The 25,003-nt window shown below is 40.9% G+C and overlaps 1 protein-coding gene across 4 annotated transcripts in view; it reads right to left on the bottom strand.

Annotated features, from left to right (window-relative positions):
* Positions 1-398: 398 nt before the first annotated feature.
* The window catches only part of DERA (deoxyribose-phosphate aldolase), a 138,040-nt gene continuing 113,435 nt past the window's right edge, over positions 399-25,003 (bottom strand). The window contains exons 8-11 of one of the 4 annotated variants that reach the window (XR_002645153.3): positions 21,393-21,542; positions 20,948-21,087; positions 19,999-20,121; positions 399-19,160 (exon numbers count right to left, since the gene is read on the bottom strand). Coding sequence is in view for 2 of the 4 variants with exons in the window: in XM_089920353.1 (XP_089776479.1) it covers positions 21,031-21,087; positions 21,393-21,542 (207 nt within the window). In the remaining 2 variants the exon portion in view is untranslated. The other 3 variants (XR_016394877.1, XM_089920353.1, XM_022577677.2) reach the window with 3 other exon arrangements.

Here is a 25,003-nt window from a genome sequence, read left to right as displayed (position 1 = left end):
ACACTGTTCCAGAAGCTGGGATGGCAAGAGTGAACAAGACAGGGAGTGGCCAAGATGGCAGAGCAGAAAGAACCTGAGCTCACCGTCTCCCATGGGCACATCAAAATTACAACTATTTACAGAGGAACTACTGATGAGAAAAACCAGAAGACTAGCAGAAAAGATCTTCTACAACTAAAGACATAAAGAAGGAACCACACGGGGCTTCCCTGGTGGCGGAGTGGTTGAGAGTCCACCCGCCAATGCAGGGGACACGGGTTCGTGCCCCGGTCCGGGAAGATCCCACATGCTGCGGAGCGGCTGGGCGCGTGAGCCATGGCCCCTGAGCCTGTGCTCCGCAATGACGGGTGAGGCCACAACAGTGAGAGGCCCGCGTACCGCCAAAAAAAAAAAAAAAAAAAAAAGAAGGAACCACAACTAGACAGGTAGGAGGGGCAGAGCTGCAGTATAATCAAGACCCATACTCCCAGGTAGGCAACCTACACATGAGAGGATAATTACAATTGCAGAGGTTCGCCCCAAGGAGTGAGGGGTCTGAGCTCCACATCGGCTCCCCAGCCTACACGTCCTACACTGGGAAGACAAGCTGCCACAACATTTGGCTTTGAAGGCCAGCGGGGCTTTTGCGAGAACACGAGGGTTGTGGGAAATAGAGGCTCCATTCTTAAAGGGTGCACACAAAATCTCACACGCTCTGGGACTCAGGGCAGAAGCAGGAATTTGAAAGGATTATGGGTCAGATCCACCTGCTGATCTTGGAGAGCCTCCTGGAGAGGCAGGAGGTGACTGCAGCTCCCCCTGGGAAGACAGACACTGGCAATAGCCATTTTGGGAGCTCATTCTACCACGGGGACACTGGCAAGCACCACTTTGGAATCCTTCCTCCGGTTTATGAGCACTGGAACCTGGCCCTGTCCACCAGCCTATTGGCACTAGTACTGGGATGACTCAGGCCAAGCAACTAGCTGGGTGGAGACACAGCCCCACCTACCAGCAGGTCTGCTGCCGTAAGGCCCTCTGAGCCCACAGTCACCCTGGGACCCGGCCCTGTCCACCAGAGGGCCCAAAACCCAGACCTGTACTTCAGTGGGCCAGCACTAGCCACGGGACCAGCCTCTCCCACGAATGGGGATGCACCAGCCTCAAGTCATCCCCGGCCCAAGCCCCATCCACGAGAGGTTCAAAACACCAACTCCAGGACCCCCACGGCCCTGAAGCCAGAGACCCCAGGACGTACCAGTGAGCCAGCACAAGCCCAAGAATCTGGCCTCACCCACCAGTGGGTGGGCACCAGCTCCAGGACCACCACAGCCCTGCAGCCTGCCACACCGGGACCCAGAGCACACGCCAGCAGGCCGGCACCAGCTACAGGACAGCACGACCCCTCAGCCGGTCGCGCTGGGATCCGGCCGCACTCACCAGCAGGCTGATACCAGCCTTGGGACGCGCCGGATCCCACAGCCAGTAGCCTCATGACCCAACCCTGTCCACCAGTGTCGGACAGGCTGGCAGCCTCTGCACAAGGCAGCGCCTGGCAACCAACCGAACCGGGGGGCCTGCTACACCTACCAGGCTGCCCACAGTAGTCAGGCTGTCATACAGAAGGACCCACACAACCCAAATAACGGGCACCCCTAGAGCATACAGCTCTGGTGACCAGAGGGGACTGTGCTGCTGGGACATAAAGGACATCTCCTCCAAAAGGCCGCTTCTCCAAGGTCAGTAAATGTAACCAAGCTACCAGGTACACAGAAATAAAAACAGCAATGAAGAATACAATAACTGAAATGAAAAATGCACAAGAAGGAATTAACAGTAGACGAGATGATACAGAGGAACAGGTCAATGAGCTGTGCAAATCACTAAACAGAAAAAAAGAATAAGAAGAAATGAGGAGAGTTTGAGACCTCTGAGACAACATCAAGCATACTAACATTTGCATTAAAAGAGTCCCAGAAGGAGAAGAGAGAGAGAAAGGGGGCAGAGAACATATTCGAAGGCATAATCGCTGAAAACTTCCCAAACCTAGGAAAGGAAACAGACATCCAGGTCCAGAAAGCACAGAGAGTCCTAAACAGGATCAACCCAAAGAGAAACAAACCAAGACACGGTGTAATTAAAGTGGCAGAAATGAAGGATAAAGAGAGAATATCAAAAGCAGCAAGGGAAAAGAAACAAGTTACATACAAGGGGACTCCCATAAGGCTATCTGCTGACTTCTCAACAGAACATCCTCAGGCCAGAAGGGAGTGTCATGATATATTTAAAGTGATGAAAGGGAAAGACCTAGAATACCCTGCAAGGCTTTCATTCAGGTTTGATAGAGAGATCAAAAGTTTTATAGACAAGGAAAAGCTAAAAGAGTTCAGTATCACCAAACCAGCTTTACAAGAAATGTTAAAGGGACTTGTATAAGCAGCAAAAAAAGGCCACACCTATAAACATGAAAATTATGAAATTTATGAAAATTATGAAAGGAGAAATCGCATTGGTGAAGGCAAACATATTACTAGTAAAGGTAATAAATCAGCCATGTATAAAGCTAATAGGAGGGTTAAAGGACAAGAGTAAAAAAATCATCTGTATCCAGAATGAGTAGCTGAGAGATACACAGAACAGAAAGATTTAAAATATGACGTCAAAACAGTAAAGTTGGTGGGGAAGGAGTAAAAATGCAGGGTTATTAAAATCGTTTGAACTTAAGAAATCAGTAACTTAAAATAATCAGATAGACAGATACGTACATTGTGGGGAATATAGTCATGACTATGTCATATCTTTGTATGACGACATATGTTAACTAGACTTACTGTGGTGATCATTTTGAAATGTATAGAAATGTCGCATCACTACGTTGTGTAACAGGAAGTGACACAGTGTTGTAGGTCAATTATTCTTCAAAAACAAACAAACAAACTCACAGAAAAAGAGATCATATTTGTGGTTACCAAAGGTGGGTGGCAGGATGAGGGGGAACTGGATGAAGGTGGTCAAAAGGTACAGACTTCCAGCTATAAGATAAATAACTGCTAGGGATGTAACGTACATAATAAATATAATTAACACGGTTGTATGTTATATATGAAAGTTGTCAAGATAGTAAATCCTGAGTTCCCATCACAAGAAAAACAATTTTTTTCCTGTTTCTTTAATTTTGTATCCATATGAGATTACGGATGTTCACTAAATTTACTGTGGTAATCATTTCATGATGTAGGTAAGTCAAATCATTAGGCTGCACACCTTACACTTAGTGCTGTATGTCAATTATATCTCAATAAAACTGGAAGAAAAAAAAAAAGAGTGAACCAGACAGACAGGTACCTGCTCTCAAGAAGCTTAATTCCAGTGGAACAGCAATAAATATTTCAGCAAGTTTCCCTTTTCCTTTCCTACTATAATCCTCCTCCCTCCCCTCCTAACCAGAGAAGCTCTAGTGAGCTCAGGGGGCAGCTCTCTTCCATTTCATTTCAGTCTTTGTTAGTTTCCTTCTTTCTCCCTCCCACGACATCCATCCCATCCTATCTGACTCCAGTCCGGATAATTTATAACCTCTTACCTCTTCACTGCGTTTTTATTTTTCTCTTTCCAAACTTTTCAAGATATGTTCCTTTTATTGCCAAAACTCTCTTTAGGAAAGGAAACTAACAATTACTGAACATATTCTGTATACCAGGCACTTCTGTACCTCATTTAATTCTCATCATAGGTCAGATGATGTATTATTACCCCCATTCTTAGATGAGAAAACTGAACTTCTTTTTAATCTTTAAAGGTAGGGGACTTCCATGGTGGTCCAGTGGTTAAGACTCCATGCTCCCAATGCCAGGGGCCCAGGTTCGATCCCTGGTCAGGGAATTAGATCCCACATGCCGCAACGAAAAAGATCCCGCATGCTGCAACTAAAAGATCCCGCATACTGCAACTAACACCTGACACAGCCAAATAAATATTTTTTTTTAATCTTTAAAGGTAGGATTTAAGGCCAGATCTGACTGACTGCCAAGTTCACATTCTTTTCTTTACACAAACTTCCTCTTAGCTCTCCTATAATAACTCTACTAGATTATATATGTGTTTAGGTGTTCCTGCCATCTTATATTAGCTTATCCTTTAGATTATAAGCTTTAAAAGTATAAAAGAGTATTGTTCCTGTATGACCTAGAATAATGGGAGTTTAACAAATCTGGTTAACAGATTTTATGATGATGTTTTATTTATTGCTTTGCTTATAAAAGTAATACATGATCAACATTAAAAGATGAAAACCTAATACAATCACAAAGAAGAAAATAAATCATACAGGATCCCACTGCCCCAGGATATCCAATTATGGCTATTTTGTTATTTCCATGTTTTTTTCATTACGTATAGGCTTTGGAAGTATAACTGGCATCATACTGTACATATCCTTTCATATTGTTTTTTAATTGGATTTTTTATACTTGGCATCATTTCCCCATGCCATTTAATATTCTCCTACAATGATGATATTCTGCTATAGTTATCTAATCATTTTCCTATTATTGTTCCTTAAGATTTTTATTATAAATAGTGCTTGATGAACATTTTTATAGATATATTTGTGTATATCCTATTTTCCTAAAACTAAACTCCTGTATATGAAATTGCAACTCTTTGTGACTTTGTGTGTTATCAAATTGGCTTCCTATGAAATTGTGCCAACTCACCCTTCTACTAGCAGTAGATGGAGTGCCCAATTACCTACATGCTTGGCAGTGTTTGGTATTATTATGTTCATTGTTAATCATTAACAGGCTGATAAATAGAAAGCGATATGTCTTCTGTTTGCAGTTTCTTGGCTGAGTGAGTTTGAACAACTTTTCATAAATTTAGCCACCTACGATTTGCAAAATACCTATTTATGCCTTTTGCCTACTTTTCTGCTAGGATGTATTGTTTATTGCTTGGTAAGCTTTTTATATATCAAAGCTTTGATTCTTTTTTCCTTCTTGTGTTGCAAATGTTTTTTCTAGTTTCATTTACTTAAAAGAACTTTATTTTTAAATAGTTATAGACACTCAAGAAGTTGTAAAATATAGTACAGAGTTCCTGTGAACCCTTCATCAAGTTTCCTGCATTGATAACATCTTACTTTAACTGTAGTACATTACCAAAACCAAGAAATTAACACTGCAACAAAATAGTTAAAGAGATTTAACATTGGTACAAAGCAGTTAAACAGACTATAGACTTATATGGATTTCTTCATTTGTTTTACAGTCTATTAATGGAAATTTGAATGATAAATTTTAATGCATTCATTCTTTTTTTTCCTTTTTTTGCAGTACGCGGGCCTCTCACTGTTGTGGCCTCTCCGGTTGCGGAGCACAGGCTCCAGACGCGCAGGCTCAGCGGCCATGGCTCATGGGCCCAGCTGCTCCGCGGCATGTGGGATCTTCCCGGACCGGGGCAAGAACCCGTGTCCCCTGCGTCAGCAGGCGGACTCTCAACCACTGCGCCACCAGGGAAGCCCTAGAACACCTTGTCTAACAAGACCTGCCTTCAAGGGAAACTGGTTAACGAAAGCCTAACTTACTCAGGTATCATCAGAGCCTAACTGACCTGGGGAAGGGAAATATCCAACTCCAGCCCACCCTAGCCACCCTATGCCACCTAAGGTGGGGTGGAGGGGAATAAAACCTGAGAAACACTTGTGAAGTTCACAGTCCAGAGGCACAGGCTCACTAAAAGACTGAGACCCAACCACAGGACTACAGAACACTTCCCCTACCCACACTTCACCACACAACTAAAGGTCTACTTACAACAGTTCCCTTTACCTGGTACAGCACGTCTAGCTATCAAGAAAAAATGACAAGGCATACCAAAATGCAAAAAACACAATTTGAAGAAACAGATCAAACATCAGAACCAGACATGGCAGGGATGTTGGAATTATCAGATGGGGAATTTAAAACAGCTGTGATTAATATGGTAAGCGCACTGTAGATAAAGTAGAGAGCATGCAACAACAGATAGGCGATGTAAGCAGAGAGACGGAAATCCTAAGAAAGAACCAAAATGAAGTGCTAGATACAAAAAAACACTGTAACAGAAATAATGTCTTTGATGGACTTATTAATAGACTGGACGTGAATGAATAAGGAACCTGTGAGTTAAACAATATATCAATACTACCCTTGAAAACCAAAAAGCAAAGAAAACAAAGTCTGAATAAAACAGAATGAAATATCCAAGGACTGTGGGACAACTATAAAGGTGTACAATATTCATAATGGAAATGCCAGAGAAGAAAGAAACAGAAGAAATATTTTAAACAATGACTGAGAATTTCCTCAAATTATTATCAGGCCCCAAACCATAGGTCCAGGAAGCTCTGAAAACACCAAACAGGATAAATGCCAGAAAGACTACATCTAGGCATATCATTTCCAAACTACGGGAAATCAAAGATAAAAAATCCTGAAAGAAACCAAAGGGAAAAAAATCTTACTTATAGAGGCACAAAGATAAAAATTACATCTTTCTTCATTCTTGAGGTTACTAGTAGCCCATTATATTTATGTACCATAATTTTATGAATTCCTTATTGTTGGATTATTGTTGGAGATTCTTGGGGAAATACTAAATGGGCTTGAAAATTCTGGTGCCAAACATGCGAGCTTTCTTTTCTTCTTTTGGGAACAAATCTAATATTGTCAAGGATCACTATGCTCTTACACTAAGAAATCTGTAGGTTTGCACTGTTGGAAAATGAGTCACTGCTGTGAATCCTTTGATTAGAACCTGTGTACTTTATGAACTATGTTTCTTTTTTAAACATATATATACGAAGTTTTATGAGAAACTCACATTTTTATATCCTTAATATGTCAACAGGAAGATGTAAAAGAATTTTATTGTAGAATTTTATTTAATCACAGGAAAGGTAGCCCAGTCAAATCTGCAAATGTACAGCTGTGTGGCCATGGACGATTCTCATTCACTGCTATGTTCCCTCAGCCTCCGGGGGAACAATGTCCGCTCTGGGTGTCTGGACCCTTTGGACTTTTAAATCTCTCACCTTGAGGGAGACGGCTGAACACAGTGCAAGTAAGTGTGGGATATTATTTGGGTGCTGACTCTGATGGAAAACAAAGGGTACATGAGATCCTTTAATCAGCCTCTACCTCTTGAAATGCTGAACTCTCGATCTCATTATAATTAAAATAATCAAGGCTCAGTGTGGCCCGGGAAGTGGAGTGATTTCCAAAACTTGTAGAACCTAAAACATGAGCATTTAGGTCATTTTCTATTTTTTTTAAAGTATTGTAAACAATACTACAACAAATATTAAGACATAGTATTTATATCTTTAATATTTGTTCAGTTATTTCCTTAAGGATAAATTGCTGAAAGTGGGATTCCTAAGCCAAAAAGTATGCTTATTTACAGTCTTTTGGTACATATTGCCAAAACACCCTATTTAAAGGCCATACTAATTCATATTCCTACCAGTGGAACACTCATTTCCTACATCTTTACCAACACTGGGCATGGCCATTCTTTGTAACTTTTGAAGAATTAAATATCTGATATGAACCAGATCATGTTGCACCCCTACTTTAAAACCTCCAAAGGTTCTCTTTCGTGCATAGGACACATCCTCAAACTTGGTCTTAAAAATTATTGAGGGCCCCATACAGCTTTTGTTTGTGTGAATTATGTTTATTAATATTTGCTGTATTATAAATTGATATATTATTGTAAGTTAATATAAACAAAAATTTTAATTTTTTATTTAATTCATTAAAAATGATAAATCCATCACATGTTAACATAACATTTTAATGAAAGTATTTTTAAAAAAACGCTAGTGAGATACGTGGCATTGCTTTACATTTTTGCAAATCTCTTTAATTCCTGGCTTAAAAGAAGATGTTCTATTATAGTAGGAGCTGAAGTCTCATATCTACTTTGAGACTCATATCTACTTTAGTCTCATAACTATTCAATTTGTTGCAATATTGCACATCCTGTAGCCTCTGGAAAACTCCCCTGTACACTCATGAGAAAATGAGAGTGAAAAAAGTAAACAATGTCTTAGTGTTATTATGAATGTAGTTTTGGGCCCCCCCTGAAATGTTCTTAGAGACCTTAGCGGTCTCCAGACCATACTTTGAGAACCATAAAATGCAAAGGATAAAGGCTAACTCTTTAGCGTGCCATGAGAGTCCTTTCTTCATTCAACCTTAACCTTTCCTCGATGATCCTCTGTTGTGCTCATTCCTGCAGCCAGACAGAATTCTGACATTATGCATTTTCAGTTCTATATGCTTTCACATGTATTATTCAATTCCAAGAATGCCTGTCTCTGGTGGCTATACTGGGATTTGAGGGAGCTCAATAAATTATAACCTTGTCCAAGTTCTGAATAAACTGAGAGACAAAACAAAAAAGCAAACAGAGAGAACCAAGTTACCACCTTTATTACCAATGCAGCTGATTTTGAAGAGTGTAATTTACTAGATGGCGACAGTGGGCTTTCCCATATTCCACCCCCAGAACTTTACAGACCCACCAGCCAGAGACACATGGTGCTAGACAACAGCAGCTCTTCCCATATAGAGCCCCCTGCTCCATTATTATATGCTGAGAATGGAGAAAGGGCTCACTCCCAAGAGGAGAGGAGGAATGACTGGAGCTACAGTCAAATCCCCAGTTCCTTATCCAATAACCAACAATCAGGTAAATCACTCCATGTTTGCTGAAGAGGGATGACTCGGACGAGAAACCACAAGTGGTAGGCTAGCGGCTTACTTTTATACAAAAGAAAACAGGAATGGGGCTGAAGAGTATCTCCCACCCCACCTACACATACACACACACACACACACACCACAAAAACATTCTCTACCTATAAAATCCCTAGTCATACTCAAACATTACTTATTGTATGAAGCTTTATGTAACTTCCTGACATAGTCTCCCCTCTGCTTACATAACATTTTGTACATATAAATAAATTCAACAAGTGATAGTAAGACCATAACAGGCAAGGGACAAAGGATACAAATACAAATAAGGTACTACTTCTGCTTTCAAAAACTTAGGGAAACAGTATCTACAACAGCAGCTCCAATATAGCTCTCAGATTTTTATCCCCTACGTTCATTCTGTCGACAAATTTGGAAGCACGAAACACACAGGCATCCTTTTTCTATGGAATAATTTAGGCATGTCATCGCAGCATCTGAAATCTGTCTACATCATTTGACCCTCGCAAATCTGTACTTGACTTTCACGATGCCCCTGAAATCTTTCCAAACTACTCTCATTTCCTATCAAGATCGAGCCACACCAGTGCCACCAGTAATTATCCACCAAACCTAACAATTCATTTTTTGTCCTTCCCATTTCCCTAGTAATTTTATACTCGGATGGATGCCTTTGTGTGTTTGTGGGTTTTGAATTTATAGCTATAATGGTAGAAACCTGCAGTAACACAGCTCATTATATAAGGATTCAGAAACAACATGGGCCACATCCCAGATCTAAGACCCAGCAGTAAATATAATAAAAGCCTGATATAACATGTTTAACCTATAAGGAGGGCACTGTTTCTGTCCCTGAACAGCTCATTATAGAGATTCTACTGCCTTGCTATTCCTCCCCGACCCCATGGCAGCTTGCAGACTGCTTGAGAGCACTATCATTGGCTGGATGGTTAGATTAAATGACCTTTGTGGGTCTGTTTTTATCCCCTGAAATTCTATAATTCTAGTGAGTTTCCTTTCCTTGGAAGTATGGCACAAAGTTAACATTTTACCAAAGTGCCTGGTACATACTCTGTCACTGTAGTTAAAAGTACAAAGCAGAAACTAACACACCATTGTAAAGCAATTATACTCCAATAAAGATGTTAAAAAAAAAAGTACGGATGCTGGAGCCAAGAGTAACTGGCCTCCCATTCCAGCTCTGTGTGCGCCCTTAAAACAAATCACTTCATTTCTCTATGCCTCCATCAGCTAACTCATCTATACAATGATGAACGTAATCACACCTAACTCATAGGCATACTGTGAGGATCAAATAGTTCATACATGTAAAGCACTTTAGAATAGTGCCTACCACATACTAAGTGTACAATCAACTGTCAATTACTAGTCCGTACCAGCGAATACGTGTTCAAAGAATTCTACAATTCCATGAATTCCCAGTAACTTAAAATATACATTTATTAGGCACTCGGGAAATGCTGGAGAGCGATCTTGGGTCTGAATTTTATAGATTTATCCGAATCCTTCTAAATGCCTGTCTCATTAAAATGAAAAGGTTTTAAATTAGAAAGGCAGTTAGTCTTTTTTGAAAACGAATTCTCAGCATATATACCAGGCATATACATACTGAATCTACCAATAAAATCCTATTATAAGACCATGTTTGCATAATTCTTTTATATTATATTAAAAATACACACATCCATTTTTTTTAGAGTAGAATCAAGCATCTACAAAACTGTACTAGCTCTTCTTCACAAAATCTTGCTGTAGGTGTATCAAATGTTCTAATCAGTCCACCAGGTACAGACACTGGCTGCAGTTTAAAAGACATGATCGAAGAGCATATTAAATAGTTCCATAAAATATGGAAAGTGAAGCTAACTTTCAACCACGGAACGGCTAAAGCAGTGGGTAAACCTGGCACGTTTGCTCTTAAGTCATTTTAAAAGCATTAAAACATATTTCAAAGATTTCAAACATGCAATTATTTTTGCTGCCACTCAAAACATGAAATAAACACTGCTTTAAAAAGATACGTGCTTTTTTAACCCATCAAAACAAACAACTTTGAGTAAAAATTGCTTTCCCAAACTATTTTTCATACATTTGCAACTCATCCAGACAGTTTTAAGTCTGAAATTACAGAAACCGTTGGTAAAATGGATCATTGTTACAAAAAATTAAAATGCATTAAACTCAGGGTGTGGACCTTCTATGATAAACTCCCCTAAAAATATGTATCATGCATTTACTTTGGAATTCCAATCACTAGCCAAGCTGTACTTTTGTCTACCTAATGGTACTGATTTTTTTCAACTTATCTTGTGGATCAGCCTTATTTTATAATCATACCTTCCCTGTATTTATCCAAAGTGATAACTATCTTTTAAATTAATTTAACAAATAAATCTGGAGCACCTACTCTCTGTAAGGTACTTTGTTGGGTATTGTACGGGGTTTAAAGCCAGCTGCAACAGTGTTACCCCTGAGGGTTCCCACTCAGGGTGGGCAGAAAGGCAATGCTGACAAATAGACTGAATTCAAGACAATCTGCTCTGTCCCTGTCACTTTACAAGTTCCAGGCCATGGGTCACCATGAGGAAGGGAGAATCCACAGGCTAACCACACTTCTGTCCTAGACCATCCCTGCTTGACCTGTTTGCCGCACACCCCCAATTTCTTATTCCGTGACCTCTTACTTTAAAATCTGGCTCCCTATACCCACCCTAGGCTTGTGTGTTTGGTGACACACATTTAGAGCCTCTTTGCTCAGGTTTCTCTCCACTCTCAAGTCCCAGATTTGCAAAACTCCAGGTAAGAGACCTGCCAGTTCTGCTTTGTCCCTCCGGATCTACAGAGGATTGGTTCCCAGACCCCCGCAGAATACCAAAATCCGAGGATATTCAAGCCCCTTATGTAAAATGGTGTCGTGTTTGCATATAACCTACACACACCCTCCCGTATACTTTAAATCAGCCCTAGACTACTTATAATACTGAATACAATGTAAATGCTATGTAAATACAGGTATACCTCAGGTACCGTGGGTTCAGTTCCAGACCACCACAATAAAGCAAACACTGCAGTAAAGTGGACCACAAACATTTTTGGTTACCCATTGCATGTAAGTTATATTTACACCACACCGTTTATTAAGTGTGCAGTAATAGCATTAAGTCTAATATGGGGATATATGTATATGTATAGCTGATTCACTTTGTTATAAAGCAGAAACTGACACACCACTGTAAAGCAACAGTACTCCAATAAAGATGTTTATAAATAAATAAATAAATAAAAATACAACGTACATGCCTTAATTTAAAAATATTTTATTGCCAAACAATGCTAACCATCATCTGAGCCTTCAGCGAATCTTAATCTTTCTCTGGTGGAGGGTTTGAAATATTGCAAGAATTACCAAAATGTGACACAGAGACCCAAAGTGAGCAAAGGTTGTTGGAAAAATGGTGCCGATAGACTCTCTTGATACAGGGTTGCCACAAACCTTCAATTTGTGAAAAACACAGTATCTTTGAAGCACAATAAAGTGAAGTGTAATAAAACAAGGTATGCCTGTAGTTGCCAGTGCATGGCAAATTCAAGTTTTGCTTTTGGGAACTTTCTGGTACTTTTTTTCCTAACATTTTTGATCCACAGTTGGTTGAATCCAGGGAGGCAGAAGCCCTGGACACAGAGGACCAACTGTACTTAGCCTAGACCCCTCCCCACCCCTTACTTCTCCCTCCCCGCAAAACCTGCCTGCCATAAAAGGAAAAATAAAAAAACACACAAGGCAATAATTTTATTATAAGAATGATAGAAACCAGCCATTACAGTAGGTCATAAGAGTGAGACATGGCTTCTGATTTTGAATCTTCTGATGTTGCTTAGTGATGGTTTTCAAGGATCCCAGTAGGAGAAACTGGAGCAGAAGGGGCATGTTTATACTCAAAAAAATCAGATTTGTATTTACCAAAATAGTATATTTTCACACATGTGATCTTCCACCTTTTTTTGTAGTGTCATCACGGTAACAGAGAACTAGAGCTCTTTGAATGGCTTCTACATGCCAGGCACTTTCCAAGTTCAGATTCATTATTCCCCTCCATCTTCTGATGGGGAAGACGTTTCATCTAAGGGTGAGATAGTGAATAATACTAGATGCCTCAGGTGCTACAACTTCAACTCCCATTTCTTAGCACCTTCAGTTTTAGAGTTCAGATTTCAGAGTGAACCAGAATTTGTATTCATCCCAAACACAATTAACAACTCTTCCTCTTCAAATGTAATAGTCATATATAAATTTCAAATCCTTGGCCTCAGACAAAGGCAGCAGGTCAAAGAAGGTGGCATATCCATCCATAACTTCTATGGATCAACAGGGGCAGGTGCACAAACTGTCAGCAGGAGTTTTCCTGGACCCAGTTTGGCATAAAGAAAGCAGAGGAGGGCTTCCCTGGTGGCGTAGAGGTTGAGTCCGCCTGCCGATGCGGGGGACGCGGGTTCGTGCCCCGATCCGGGAAGATCCCACATGCCGCGGAGCGGCTGGGCCCGTGAGCCGTGGCCGCTGAGCCTGCGCGTCCAGAGCCTGTGCTCCGCAACGGGAGAGGTCACAACAGTGAGAGGTCCGCGTACCGCAAAAAAAAAAAAAAAAAAAATGGAAGACAGATATGTCCCAGGAAAAGATGTTTCCATACAGCAGATAAAAATTTGGGCCAAACATATTGCCATAAACTTAAAAACAAAGAAAAAGACCAAAATAAAGCTACCGTATCTATAAAGCAAGAGATCATATCAAATATACAAGATCTCAGGGAAGATGCGGCAAGATGACAGGAAGTGAAATGTGATTTGGCGGAGCCCAGGAAACAAATATTTCACCGGCAGCAACCAGATTCTGCTAAAAACGTGGAAAGAAACAAGAACGTCAGAAATGGAAAAAGAAGAAGTAGAAAATTCAAAGAAGTAGAAAAAAAGGAATCCAAAAGAATTAGAAAAAAATAATAGTGAGACAGGACTATTAAAAAGGTCTTAACATATGCAATAACTGGTATCCTGAAGAATAGGTAAAAACACAACAAGACAGGAAAAAAGTTAAAGATATACTTCAGAGTAACTTTCCAGAAATGTCACAAATCTACAGACTGAGAGGGCATGCTGAACCCTAGGAAAAACTGACACAAAACATTCAACACTGAATCACATTTTAGTAAAGTTACTGGAATTGAAAAGAAAAAAAAAAACAAACTTGTGCACTGAGGCAAAAAGTTTGAGTCGGAATGTTACTTTCTACAGCAATGTTTAACGCCAGAAGACATTGGAGCAGTGGTACAAAGTCCTCGGGGATATTAAAGCACATGATTTAAGAACTGTGCACAGTCAAATAGTCATGAAAGAGTAATGAAAATGAACATTTTTGAACTCGCAAAACTCAGGGAATATACCCCAAACCCTTCCTGAAGAAACTACTACAAGCCAAACTTTGAAGAGCCCAGATAAATGGAATACTGGTCCTAAGTACTGACCTCATTTAACTGTAGGACTAAAACTAAAACAATTTTGGCGATTATGGTCACAGAACAGAATTTAAATGTTATAAATGCTAATGATGTAGAAATAATACAGCAAAGGTCTGGAGGGGAAGAGGACAGATGGTGGGTGGTAATGTCAACGTGATGATTTTCTCGTCTGGTAGAGCAGAGGACTGAAAGATTATTGAAGCTGATAAATCACGTAATAGACCTGTAAGTACATCTCAAAGTCTAAAGAATATGATATGAAAAATTATGTAATCATCAAGAATCAGGTGACTTTGGGAGAAAGTGGAAAAAACTAATTTTACCATTACTCATGTCAGGAAGTCAACAGACAGCTGTCTAAAGAAATACAAGTTTAAGTATTTGCGGGGAGGGGCACTGTCATATATTGCTGGTGAGAAAGGACATCATAGGACATCTTTAGACCTGTTGTATGGGACCAACAGATAAGGGGCAACTTTGCAGAGTTTAGCTTTAGGGACTGGCTGGAAGTGAAAAAACAGTTGAGGAGAATGAGTCCTTCCCTACCACAAACCATCTCTCCAGTACCAACTTGTTATACTGTAGTTGACAACTATCATGACTAGTGACCATCCGACATCTTTGGAATACTATGTGCCACTTCTCCACATAAAGGCCAAAGTCGCTTTCCCAGTTTCCTTTACAGCTAGAACAGGCATGTGACTGAGGCTCCAACCATCAGACACAACCACACCAGAGTTTGACAACCAGGAGAGCATCTTTGGCCACTGGGATAAATGAGGGTCTCAGCTTTCAGGGGTGGCAAAGGCAGAGGTTCTGGGTTCAAGTGCCCAGAGGTGGTAGGAGTGAGCCTCCACTGGAGCGGTTCTAAAGTATGTCTTGGGTGTTATTCCAAGCTGGCTGTCTCTGTGCCTATCTGGCCTTCCTAGATATTCTGAAAGGTACTCAGTATGCTTTAAAAATACTTACTTTCTGGGCTTCCATGGTGGCACAGTGGTTAAGAATCCACCTGCCAATGCAGGGAACATGGGTTCGAGCCCTGGTCCGGGAAGATCCCACGTGCCACGGAGCAACTAAGCCCGTGTGCCACAACTACTGAGCCTGCACTCTAGAGCCTGCAAGCCACAACTACTGAAGCCCACGTGCTTAGAGCCCGTGCTCTGCAACAAGAGAAGCCACCGCAATGAGAAACCCACGCACCGCAACGAAGAGTAGCCCCTGCTCGCCGCAACTAGAGAAAAGCCCGCGCGCAGCAACAAAGACCCAACGCAGCCAAAAATAACATAAATAAAATAAATAAATACAATTAAAAAAAACCAAAACCTTACTTTCTGCTCAATCTAGGTAGCAGGGAGTTCTGTTATTTACAACTAAGAACAATGCCTGACTATGTATAGTACTGGCAGAACACACATTTGAAAAACAAAACAAACAAACAAGAAAAACCCAAAAACAAAAAAATTTAAAACACCCATTAACCTTGAAAAGACCAAGGACCTAATGTTTTCATTAGCTCCCAGTCTAGAGATCACGTATACACAGTAACTTCACACTAAGATACCAAGTATCTGTGATATGTCCCTCTCCTAGAACATTATATCTGTTTTAAATATAAGTTAAAGAACGGGCTCTGTTAAAATAGGTCTTGGTTTTAAGTGCAGGTATACGAGAAGCATCAAAAGTTAAAGCATTCCTAAGAGGTAAAATCAAATACCGCTGAATCTTACTATCTAGACTTGCTGAAATCCTTTGGAAGAGTTCATGGATGATGATTCTAAACTCATCTAAAAAGTTTAATGCTAATCTCCAAAGCTTGCTTTTAAGCCCAAAGTGTGATCAAGTTCACTGTCTACTGTGAAAGGATTAAGGAATAATGTTACTTCCATTGTTCCCTCTCTTGTTCTTGGCTATGAAAAGCAATCAAATATACACATTTATCCTGGAGTTTCATGATAAAGAAGGGCTGCTGCTGGTGGACTTTACCACTGAACGGATACAGTTACTTTGGAATCTAGGAGCTGCATACAATGGTTCTCAAAGTGGGGTTCCTGAATCAGAGCATCGACATCTCCTGGGAATTTCTGGAAAATGAAAATTTTACTGAATTGGAAGCTCTGGGGGTGGCGCCCAGAATTCTGTGTTATAAACTCTCCTGGTATTTCTTTTCTACGCTGAAGTTTGAGAACCACTTTCTTTGGCAGCACTACTAAACCACCCCAATCAAAGGAGAACTTACTTCTGAGGATGGAATAGCAAGATGTACCTTCTCAATTACACATTTCAGAGCATTAAAGGAGTTCTTCCCTAGAACTAGCTTAACTTCACATGTAGCATAAACTCATTTCTTCTTCATTGAGGGGATACAGGACTCTTGCTTACTAAGATCCCATAGGGAAGTTTCTTTTCCCGGGGACTGTTAGACATCAAGTACCCTTCAATCTTCTCCTCAGGCTAAATAACCTCAGTCCCTTTTACCTTTATTTAAGACTTTTTAAAAACTCATCATCCTTGTCAAGCTAGAGTAAAACATAACCTCATTTGACTGTTCAGTTTAATTGAAACACGTTTTCTATCACGGAAATTAACTCCAAAAAACCTAGGTTTCTTATATTCTACCTATGTTTTACAGTATGAGATGTACTTCTTAAAATAAAAAATCAAATTTTAGGTCTCTCCTTTCTACATATTCTGATTCCTCCTCTTCACCCCGTTCCTCTTCCTAAAAAAAGTTTTAGTTCATCGTAAGGTCACTAAGTATTTCATATATATTGGATTAAACATTCTAATCCTCATTTGCCCCATTAAATAAGAACTGACCAGATGGACATTCCTCTCTCTCTCCTGAGCAGGGTTTAGTTAATTAAAAATGATTATTTTTACTATGTATTTTATATATCAGCCAGATGTTACCTGCGGTCATTTCTGGAAAGGATCATTTGGTGGTGGTTATAAAATATATATTTTCCTTTGGGAAGCAAGACTCTTGAGCACGATCAGGAAAACAAATGGAGAAATGGATTTCACCTCACACCTTTTTCCTAGTGCCAAAATGGGCATAACGTTTCATTTCCTTTGAAAGTAGGATCTATTCAAATTCTTTCTTCTTCTGACTCTGCATCCTGGTCCTATTTATGTTGTGTCAAAAAAGGATCAAGTTGATGGAAGAAAAATTCGTGTTGGTTTTGTCTGTACTAGAAGTGTAAGTTGACTTTTCCAAAGAAACTGATTTGGTTTAAGACATATGTGTGTGACACAGCCACTGTTCTGCTCAATTAGGACGGAGACTCCATTGTGTCACTGTGAGGCTGCCCTTCCAGACAGATATTATAACAGTTCCTGTTTTTGCACAGGTCTCCTTAGAAGCTACAGTTCATGCAAACTAATTTGCCTATATTTCCCATTAGTGCTGGAACAATCCAGAATGAGGCAAAGATACTGTAATTACAAAATTGTTTTGTGATTACACTAGTCATTTCTCTCCATTGGTAGACCAACTAGAATTCAAATAAGTGCTCCCTCTTTTTTCTTAAAAACAAAACAAACAAAAATAACCCGCCAAGGGACTTCCCTGGTGGCGCAGTGGTTAGGAATCCGCCTGCCAATGCAGGGGACACGGGTTCGAGCCCTGGTCTGGGAAGATCTCACATGCCGTGGAGCAACTAAGCCCGTGCGACACGACTACTGAGCCTGCGCTCTGGAGCCCGTGAGCCACGGCTACTGAGCCCACGTGCTACAACTGCTGAAGCCCACGCACCTAGAGCCTGAGCTCCGCAACAAGAGAAGCCACTGCAACGAGAAGCACACGCACCGCAACGAAGAACAGCCCTCACTCGCTGCAACTAGAGAAAGCCCGCGCGCAGCAACAAAGACCCAACGCAGCCAAAAATAAATAAAATTTAAAAAATAATAACTCACAAAGCAACATTCAACTCTCTTTAAAAAAACAAAAAAAAGTCAATTCTTGAGATCCCCCCAAATTGTGAAAGTCTAACAGATTAAATTAACCAGACTATCGGTTAGATTTAGATGGTTGGTCTTCTCCAAGACACCATTTAGAAGATGACTAGAGACAAAAGTTGAGTCTTGAAAGTCTGAAATTCACATGACAACAAACATAATATTTGGTTTGGCACAGTGTATGAGCAAGTAAGACGCTTTTAATTCCAAAGCCTTGGCTCTGTCCTGTGAAATATGTCACGGCATGAGGTGGATCTAAGTTCTGGGCTCGGCTCTGACTTTCTGTGTGACCTTGCATAAGTGACATCCCCACTTTGAGTTTCTTTTCTCATGAAAACGTACAACTAGATATTCTCTAAAGTCTCTTTAGACCCCTAAACTATATGATTGGTTGTTTAAACACATCTTTAAGGCTTAAATATGCCTATTGAACAACTGCAGTAATTTCCGTGAGACGGGCTGGGGGTTGCTTTCATTAACTTAGAAGCTTTAAACACAGCACAGGGTGACTCATCTCCTGACTGTATAAAGCATCTGGTCCCCGTGTCCTGAAGTATCCAAATCGGCTTGTAGTGAATCATGGTCACCTCAGAAATGACCTCTTCCTCTTATGTTTTCATGGCAACCAACACTTACTACTGTCTTTCTGTTAAAGTCATCTGTGTTACATTTGATTTCGAGAGCCAAGTAAGGGGCAGACATTCCTGGTGAAGTGTCTGATAGTCCTTGGAATAAACTGTCCTCCCAAATATATGATTACTTACCTTTAGATCAGGCCATGTTCATCAGCCTCTAATAGGTCTCAGGGGCTCACTGGTCTTAATTCCCTGCGTGAATCTGTAATTGTCCGCAGGGGTCAATTTCAGTGGACGCCGCATATAAATCAGAACTGAAGATAATGATGCCTGTTCACTTGATCAACTGAAATGACCAGCTGGGTTTAATGGGAGGAAAACAGAAACCCCTGTGAAATTGGAATAGCTTCAAAGGTGATGGAATGTAATTACTTTTCTGAAAAGTTTCTTCTCCAAAGGTGACTGGCCATTGTGCTGGTGGGCACGTGGACCAGCATGTTATGAAGGTGGAAACGGCATTCAGAGCCGCTGACCACATCCAAAGGCCTGAGTCAAAAGTTCGCTTTCTGCTAGGGTGTGAGGGGAAAGCAGAATATCTTTTCTGCTCTTATTTTTAATCATTTCACTCACAGAGAGGTGCTCTGAGGGATGTGCCTAATTGACTACTGAGAGGCAAATTCTAATTTAGACTGCTGCAAAAGTGTTTTCTCTTTAGAGCCATGTACCATTTTCTTGGATGTGTTATCATTATCTTTAGGGTAAGAAAAATTGAACTCTGAGTGAATCTTGATATCATCTGCATCAACCCCTTTATTTTACAGATGAAGAAACTGAGGTCCAGAGATGTGAATAGACTGGACTAATGTCACAAAGCTAGAAAGAGGAAGAGGCTGGGCTAGAATTCAGCAGATGAGAAGATGAAACCAAAACCAACTCCTCAGTCCAGAGTTTTCCATTTATGAGTAGCTGGAGACTTGTTCAGGGAGGAAGAAAAAGATGCTCTCCGTGAAAATCACCATTTAAGAAAACTTAAGTTCTATAATGTGGGAGAGGTGCTAGCAAGCCAAAAAGGTGGAGGTGGGCAGTTGAGAGAGACAGTAAAGGAACTGGTAGCCCACAAAGCAGATGACCGTTCCCCATAGCTGACCGGGGGCTCTGTCTATGGGTCTTTGGGTGCCAGGGGACAGTTTTACGTACCTGGGGCGACTGCACAGACTCAGGAGCCAGACTGCCTGCCTCGGCTTGATTCTTGACTCTGCTAATTCTGAGCTCTGTGACCTTTGGCAAGTTGCTTAAGCTCTCTGTGCCTCAGTCCCTCATCTGTATAAAAGGATGATAACATCAGTACTGACTGTTGTGAGGATTAAAAACGTTACTGTACTAATCTTACTGTAACAGAGATTAAATAAGGGTGAAATAAATTGATATACATAAGGAGCTTAGCACATACTAAGTGCTGTTAGTGTCTGCTGTTTCTTCCCTATTCACTCTATCAGAGAAAGTTTCAGAATACAGACATAAGTTGTATGTGTTAATAATGTACTGAGGTGCTTTATCTGAGATAAATACCCAAGGACTCTACTAGAAAGTCATTGATAAAATCTCTTTATATGTTTAATGGATTAACTTTTCAATATGTATTACTACAATTGAAAGGTTTTTTAAAAATAAACAACTACAGGAATTTTTTTAATTAAAGAATTCAATGATATCCATAGTTTCACATAACAATGACAGAAATTTCATTAGCAAAACAATTAGTAGAAGGGCGTATCTGCTGCAAAAATTAAAGACGGATTTTCAGGGCAGGAAATTAGTGCCGAGTAAGTGAATCTTGAAGTCAGTGAGAAAACAAGAGCGGTTCAGGGGTGCTGCATTTTCTTTTGCTACAGCGTGGTTCCTGGGCAAGTCAACCTTTTGCTTCCTTAGAAGTTAATGTTGTCAAAGCTGTCATTAACAACTTACTCAGAGTTCTTAAGAGAACTCCTTCACAAAACTAACAATGGAGATCTTCTAGTAATCAAGACCATTTCAGACACGGCTGAAACGGGGACCATGTGTGTACACACCATGTGTGTGCCTGGCTTTTCCCTTTCATTCTTTGAGTTAAATTCAATGGAAATTTTAAGGGAAAAAAGTCAGTTACCTATTCCCTCATTTTTTTAATGAAATAGTTTTAGCAATCACGCAGAAAAATAGTAAAGGACTTTTCTGGAATTCGTCGCTGATTTAAGACATGGGAAGATCATGATAAGCTGCATATCTTCCAGTCACGTGATGGTAAATCTGTGGGGAAAGCAGAGTTTAATTAGTCATTAATTATTATATTACTATACATATCAATTAATAATTGCAGTATTACATAATAATTTTAGTTAACATTTCATTATAAAGCCCCACCTTATGTGCTCAGCAGAATCTCCATCCAACCTATTGAGGTGGAGGTTTGCTTGGAAGAAGGCAGAGGCTGTGTACAACGAGGTCATCAGATGAGTTTCCATCTCCAGTTCTCACAACCCAATAAGTGCCTTTTAATTTCTTTCTCAAAAATACTTGTCAGTTTGTTCCAAGGACAACGGGTTGCTCCTCACCTGCCTCTCGATGTCCACAAGCAGAGTGCTGGCACCTATTCGAAAGAGTTCTGGCTTCAGCCACTCATCCCCTAGCTCCTCCTTTATGAGAGAGAGCCATGCAAGGGAGTCCTTTGCGCTGCGGATGCCTCCTGCCGGCTTAAAGCCTACCTAAAAGGGGAGGTGGGAAAGAGAGCAATGCTTAGCATTGTTATTGGGTTGCTTTAAAAACTGGTCCTGTGTTAATACGGGGTCTCCATCCTCTCTTTTCTAAAGCCTATTTCGCGTGTCCCCCCCCCCCCCGCCTCCCCCCAGCCCCCACAAAAGACCTTAGAGCACTGACTCATGCCCATTTACACTACAAAACGACTTTTCCAAGATTAATGGGAAGAATGTCACTGCCTCTGAGACACTAATGAGAGTTAATAACCCTCATTAACATTTCACTTACTGGAAAGTCATAAACCTCAACCATCTAGACCATAGCTGTGAACCTGGGATAAACAAGAGAGGTGTCAATAAACAGGAAAACATATCACAAAAGCCCATTCATTCTCCGTTTCTACCAGGAGGCCAGAAGAAATGTACACCTTTCAGCCCTCCATCCTGAGCTGCAAAAGAGACATATGTGGGTTTAAAACAAGAGGAGAGACTCAGTGAGGCCACACTGAACAAATTAGCAGCAACCAGCAAGGAGAGGTGACAGTTACTTTAATCAACTTAACTGCAGGGACTCTTTTTCTAAGCTGTAAGTAGACCAAGTTACGTAGAGCAGCCAAACAGTTAAAAAAGCACAGGTGAAAAAGACGGTGTAGGGGACCCTTACACTTCAGTAGTCTATGAAGGTGACCACAAAACGGCACAATTCGGCCAATATCTGATGTTTGCAAATGATGTCCCCGGGTCCATTCGAAAATGATAAACGTGTCCTATATACAGTAAAACCTGCTTATTTGGATATGCTTGTCTCAAGAACTTGACTATCCGGTACAGTAAACACCCAAAGCCCAAGAACTAAAGCTCATGCCTTCGACCACTCAGAGTTTGGCTGCTCTGACAGGTGGCACCAGCAGGGGGCGATTGCTAACAGAATGCCAGAGAAGGGACACGATAAATGAATGGTCCCATTATCAACCTGTAAAAAATGATTAAACAGAAGCCTTGATTAAATAGAGTCGGGAGACCAGAAGCGGGGGTTCTAACTCCTGGATAACAGAGCCTGACAGGAAGAAGAAAGACTCCTTTTCTGCAAAGGACCCAGCCAATGAAAAGACCCGGACTCCTTGCTTAGTATACGCTGTCTTCCTTTTCCTCTCTATAAAGCACACTTCTTTCCTTGCCCTGCAGGGACTTGCATGTGGCTCGCCATGGTGGCTGATCTCAAATAAGCCCAGCTTTGGCGGAGAAATAGCTAGCGGTCTACTTGCTTTAGGTCAGCAAACCCAACCCAGAAACTCCTGATAACCTGGACTCCGCCACGTCCCTCACATCACATCCAGTGACCCACCAAGTCAAGTCCCTCCGATCCCACCCTCTGAACTCGTCTATCTCCACACGTACTTTCCTCTCTACTCTCCCTTCCACTGTTTTAGTTTAGACTCTCGTCAGCCCTCACTGGAACATCGGGAGAAGCCTCCTAACCGGTTTCCCTGCCTCGGACACACGTCACGCAGCTAAGCAACAGCCGTACAGAGATTCGAACCATATCTGCCTATCGCTCTGGAGCCCAAGTGACCCTGTAAGAGTGAGGGGAGGGACTTCCCTGGTGGTGCAGTGGTTAAGAATCCGCCTGCCAATGCAGGGGACATGGGTTTGATCCCTGGTCCGGGAAGATCCCACATGCTGCGGAGCAACTAAGCCCGTGTGCCACAACTACTGAGCCTGCGCTCTAGAGCCCGCGAGCCACAACTACTGAAGCCTGCGTGCCTGGAGCCTGTGCTCTGCAACAAGAGAAACCACCGCCATGAGAATCCCATGCACCGCAGCGAAGAGTAGCCCCCGCTCGCCGCAACTAGAGAAAGCCTGCATGCAGCAACGAAGACCCAATGCAGCCAAAAATTAAATAAATAATAAAATAAAATAAAATGATATTTCTTCAAAAGAACAATTAAAAAAAAAAAGAGTGAGGGGAGGTGTGGGGAGTAGGGGGAGATAGGTAGAGTCAGGTTATTTATTGAGATGAGGCAAAAAAAAGAATAAATTTTAGCTCATATTAGCATACACGTTAATCACAGGAGCATTTTCTGTCAATTAGGCAGTGCTGCATATAGATTTTTCTATACAATTCAGTTGTGTCAGCAAATCTATTTGGCAATGTTTCGAAAGACAGTTTCTAGCCTAAGTTTATCCTTTTTTTTTTTTAAGGGAGAGAATATGGAAAACATAAATCTGCAGTGAAATCAGCTATGAAATATCAAGCCTCTGCTTCTCAGGAGTGACACTAATCATGGTCTGGAAGGCGGCCTGTCACATTTTAAAACACCCCTTAAATCAATGATGTGGAAGCTTCACAGTCTAAGGGCTGCCCGGGCAGCTTGTCAACAATCCAAAAAAATGCCCCTGATTTGCAGATAGACACAGGTCCTATGTGAAATCAAATGTGATCAAGATGAATATGAATTGACTTGTACCTGTTTCTCAATAAAACCAGGATGAACTTTATTTATTAGCTGAGGAAAGGAGGGATACAATTAAAAAGAAAGTAATGAAAGACAGCAAAATGTTCCTCCCTCACTACCCTGATCTAGAACACTGAACACTTAAAACTTTTATTGAAATTCTTGTGTGAGGGCTCTTTTGAGAAGGGGCATGTTCACTTTTGTATCCCTAGCACTTAACATAGGTTAACATAGCACACAGGTAACGACTCAATGAATGTTTACTGAAAACAAAACAGGACTTGGGCCCCCACTGGAGAATCTTAGCCCCAACTATGGAGCTTATGAAACGTAGAGATGCCTGAACTGATCCAGGACTGCCGGGGTGAGGACCCAGGCATCTGGAAGTATAAAAAGCTTCCCATCTATTGGGATGTTCTTTGGCTGAGAGTCAGAACCACTGATCTAGTGAGTGGTGGTGGTCTCATTTGGGGGGCCCAAAGCTGGAGTTCTCGTTCTTACAGCTTTTCTTATATTTTTTTTTTTTTTTTTTTAATTTGGACCATTGCAGAAAGGCTACCAAGTAGAGGTTACTCAAGTTGGGTTAACTTTCACATGTAGGTCACCGTGTAGGTATTTATCCTATTTGTACTCTTCTAAGTATGAAGGTATTCTGAAGGAGCAAATGCTGCAAGGAGTTCCTTTCCTCTCAAACCCAGGTACCTTCTTAAAAAGGTCTCCGATTCCAAAATAAACTGAAATACAGTCACATATAAAGTCATCACAACCAGCTGGCAAAGGATTAAAGTTCTTTTTTTGGGTTTCTATTCAGCAGAAATCAAGAGATTGGTTTTAAAAGATGCCTTTCAGGAAGGGAAAGTCTCATTTAAAAATAAAAATTACCTTTCTCGCCAATGATGTTAAAAAAAAAAATCCTTTGAGATAATTTGCAGCTAAACAAGCAACTTGAAGTGAAAAGGAAAATCCAAACTCATCTAAAAAAAAAAAACACCTCATACGCACTTTTCCTTTCAA

The sequence above is a fragment of the Delphinapterus leucas genome, chromosome 11 (genome assembly GCF_059928025.1).
Source record: "Delphinapterus leucas isolate spDelLeu-1000000601 "Yukka" chromosome 11, BTC_Dleu_Yukka2, whole genome shotgun sequence".
In the NCBI taxonomy this organism is placed as follows: domain Eukaryota; kingdom Metazoa; phylum Chordata; class Mammalia; order Artiodactyla; family Monodontidae; genus Delphinapterus; species Delphinapterus leucas.
This window is presented reverse-complemented; position numbering and strand designations above follow the sequence as displayed.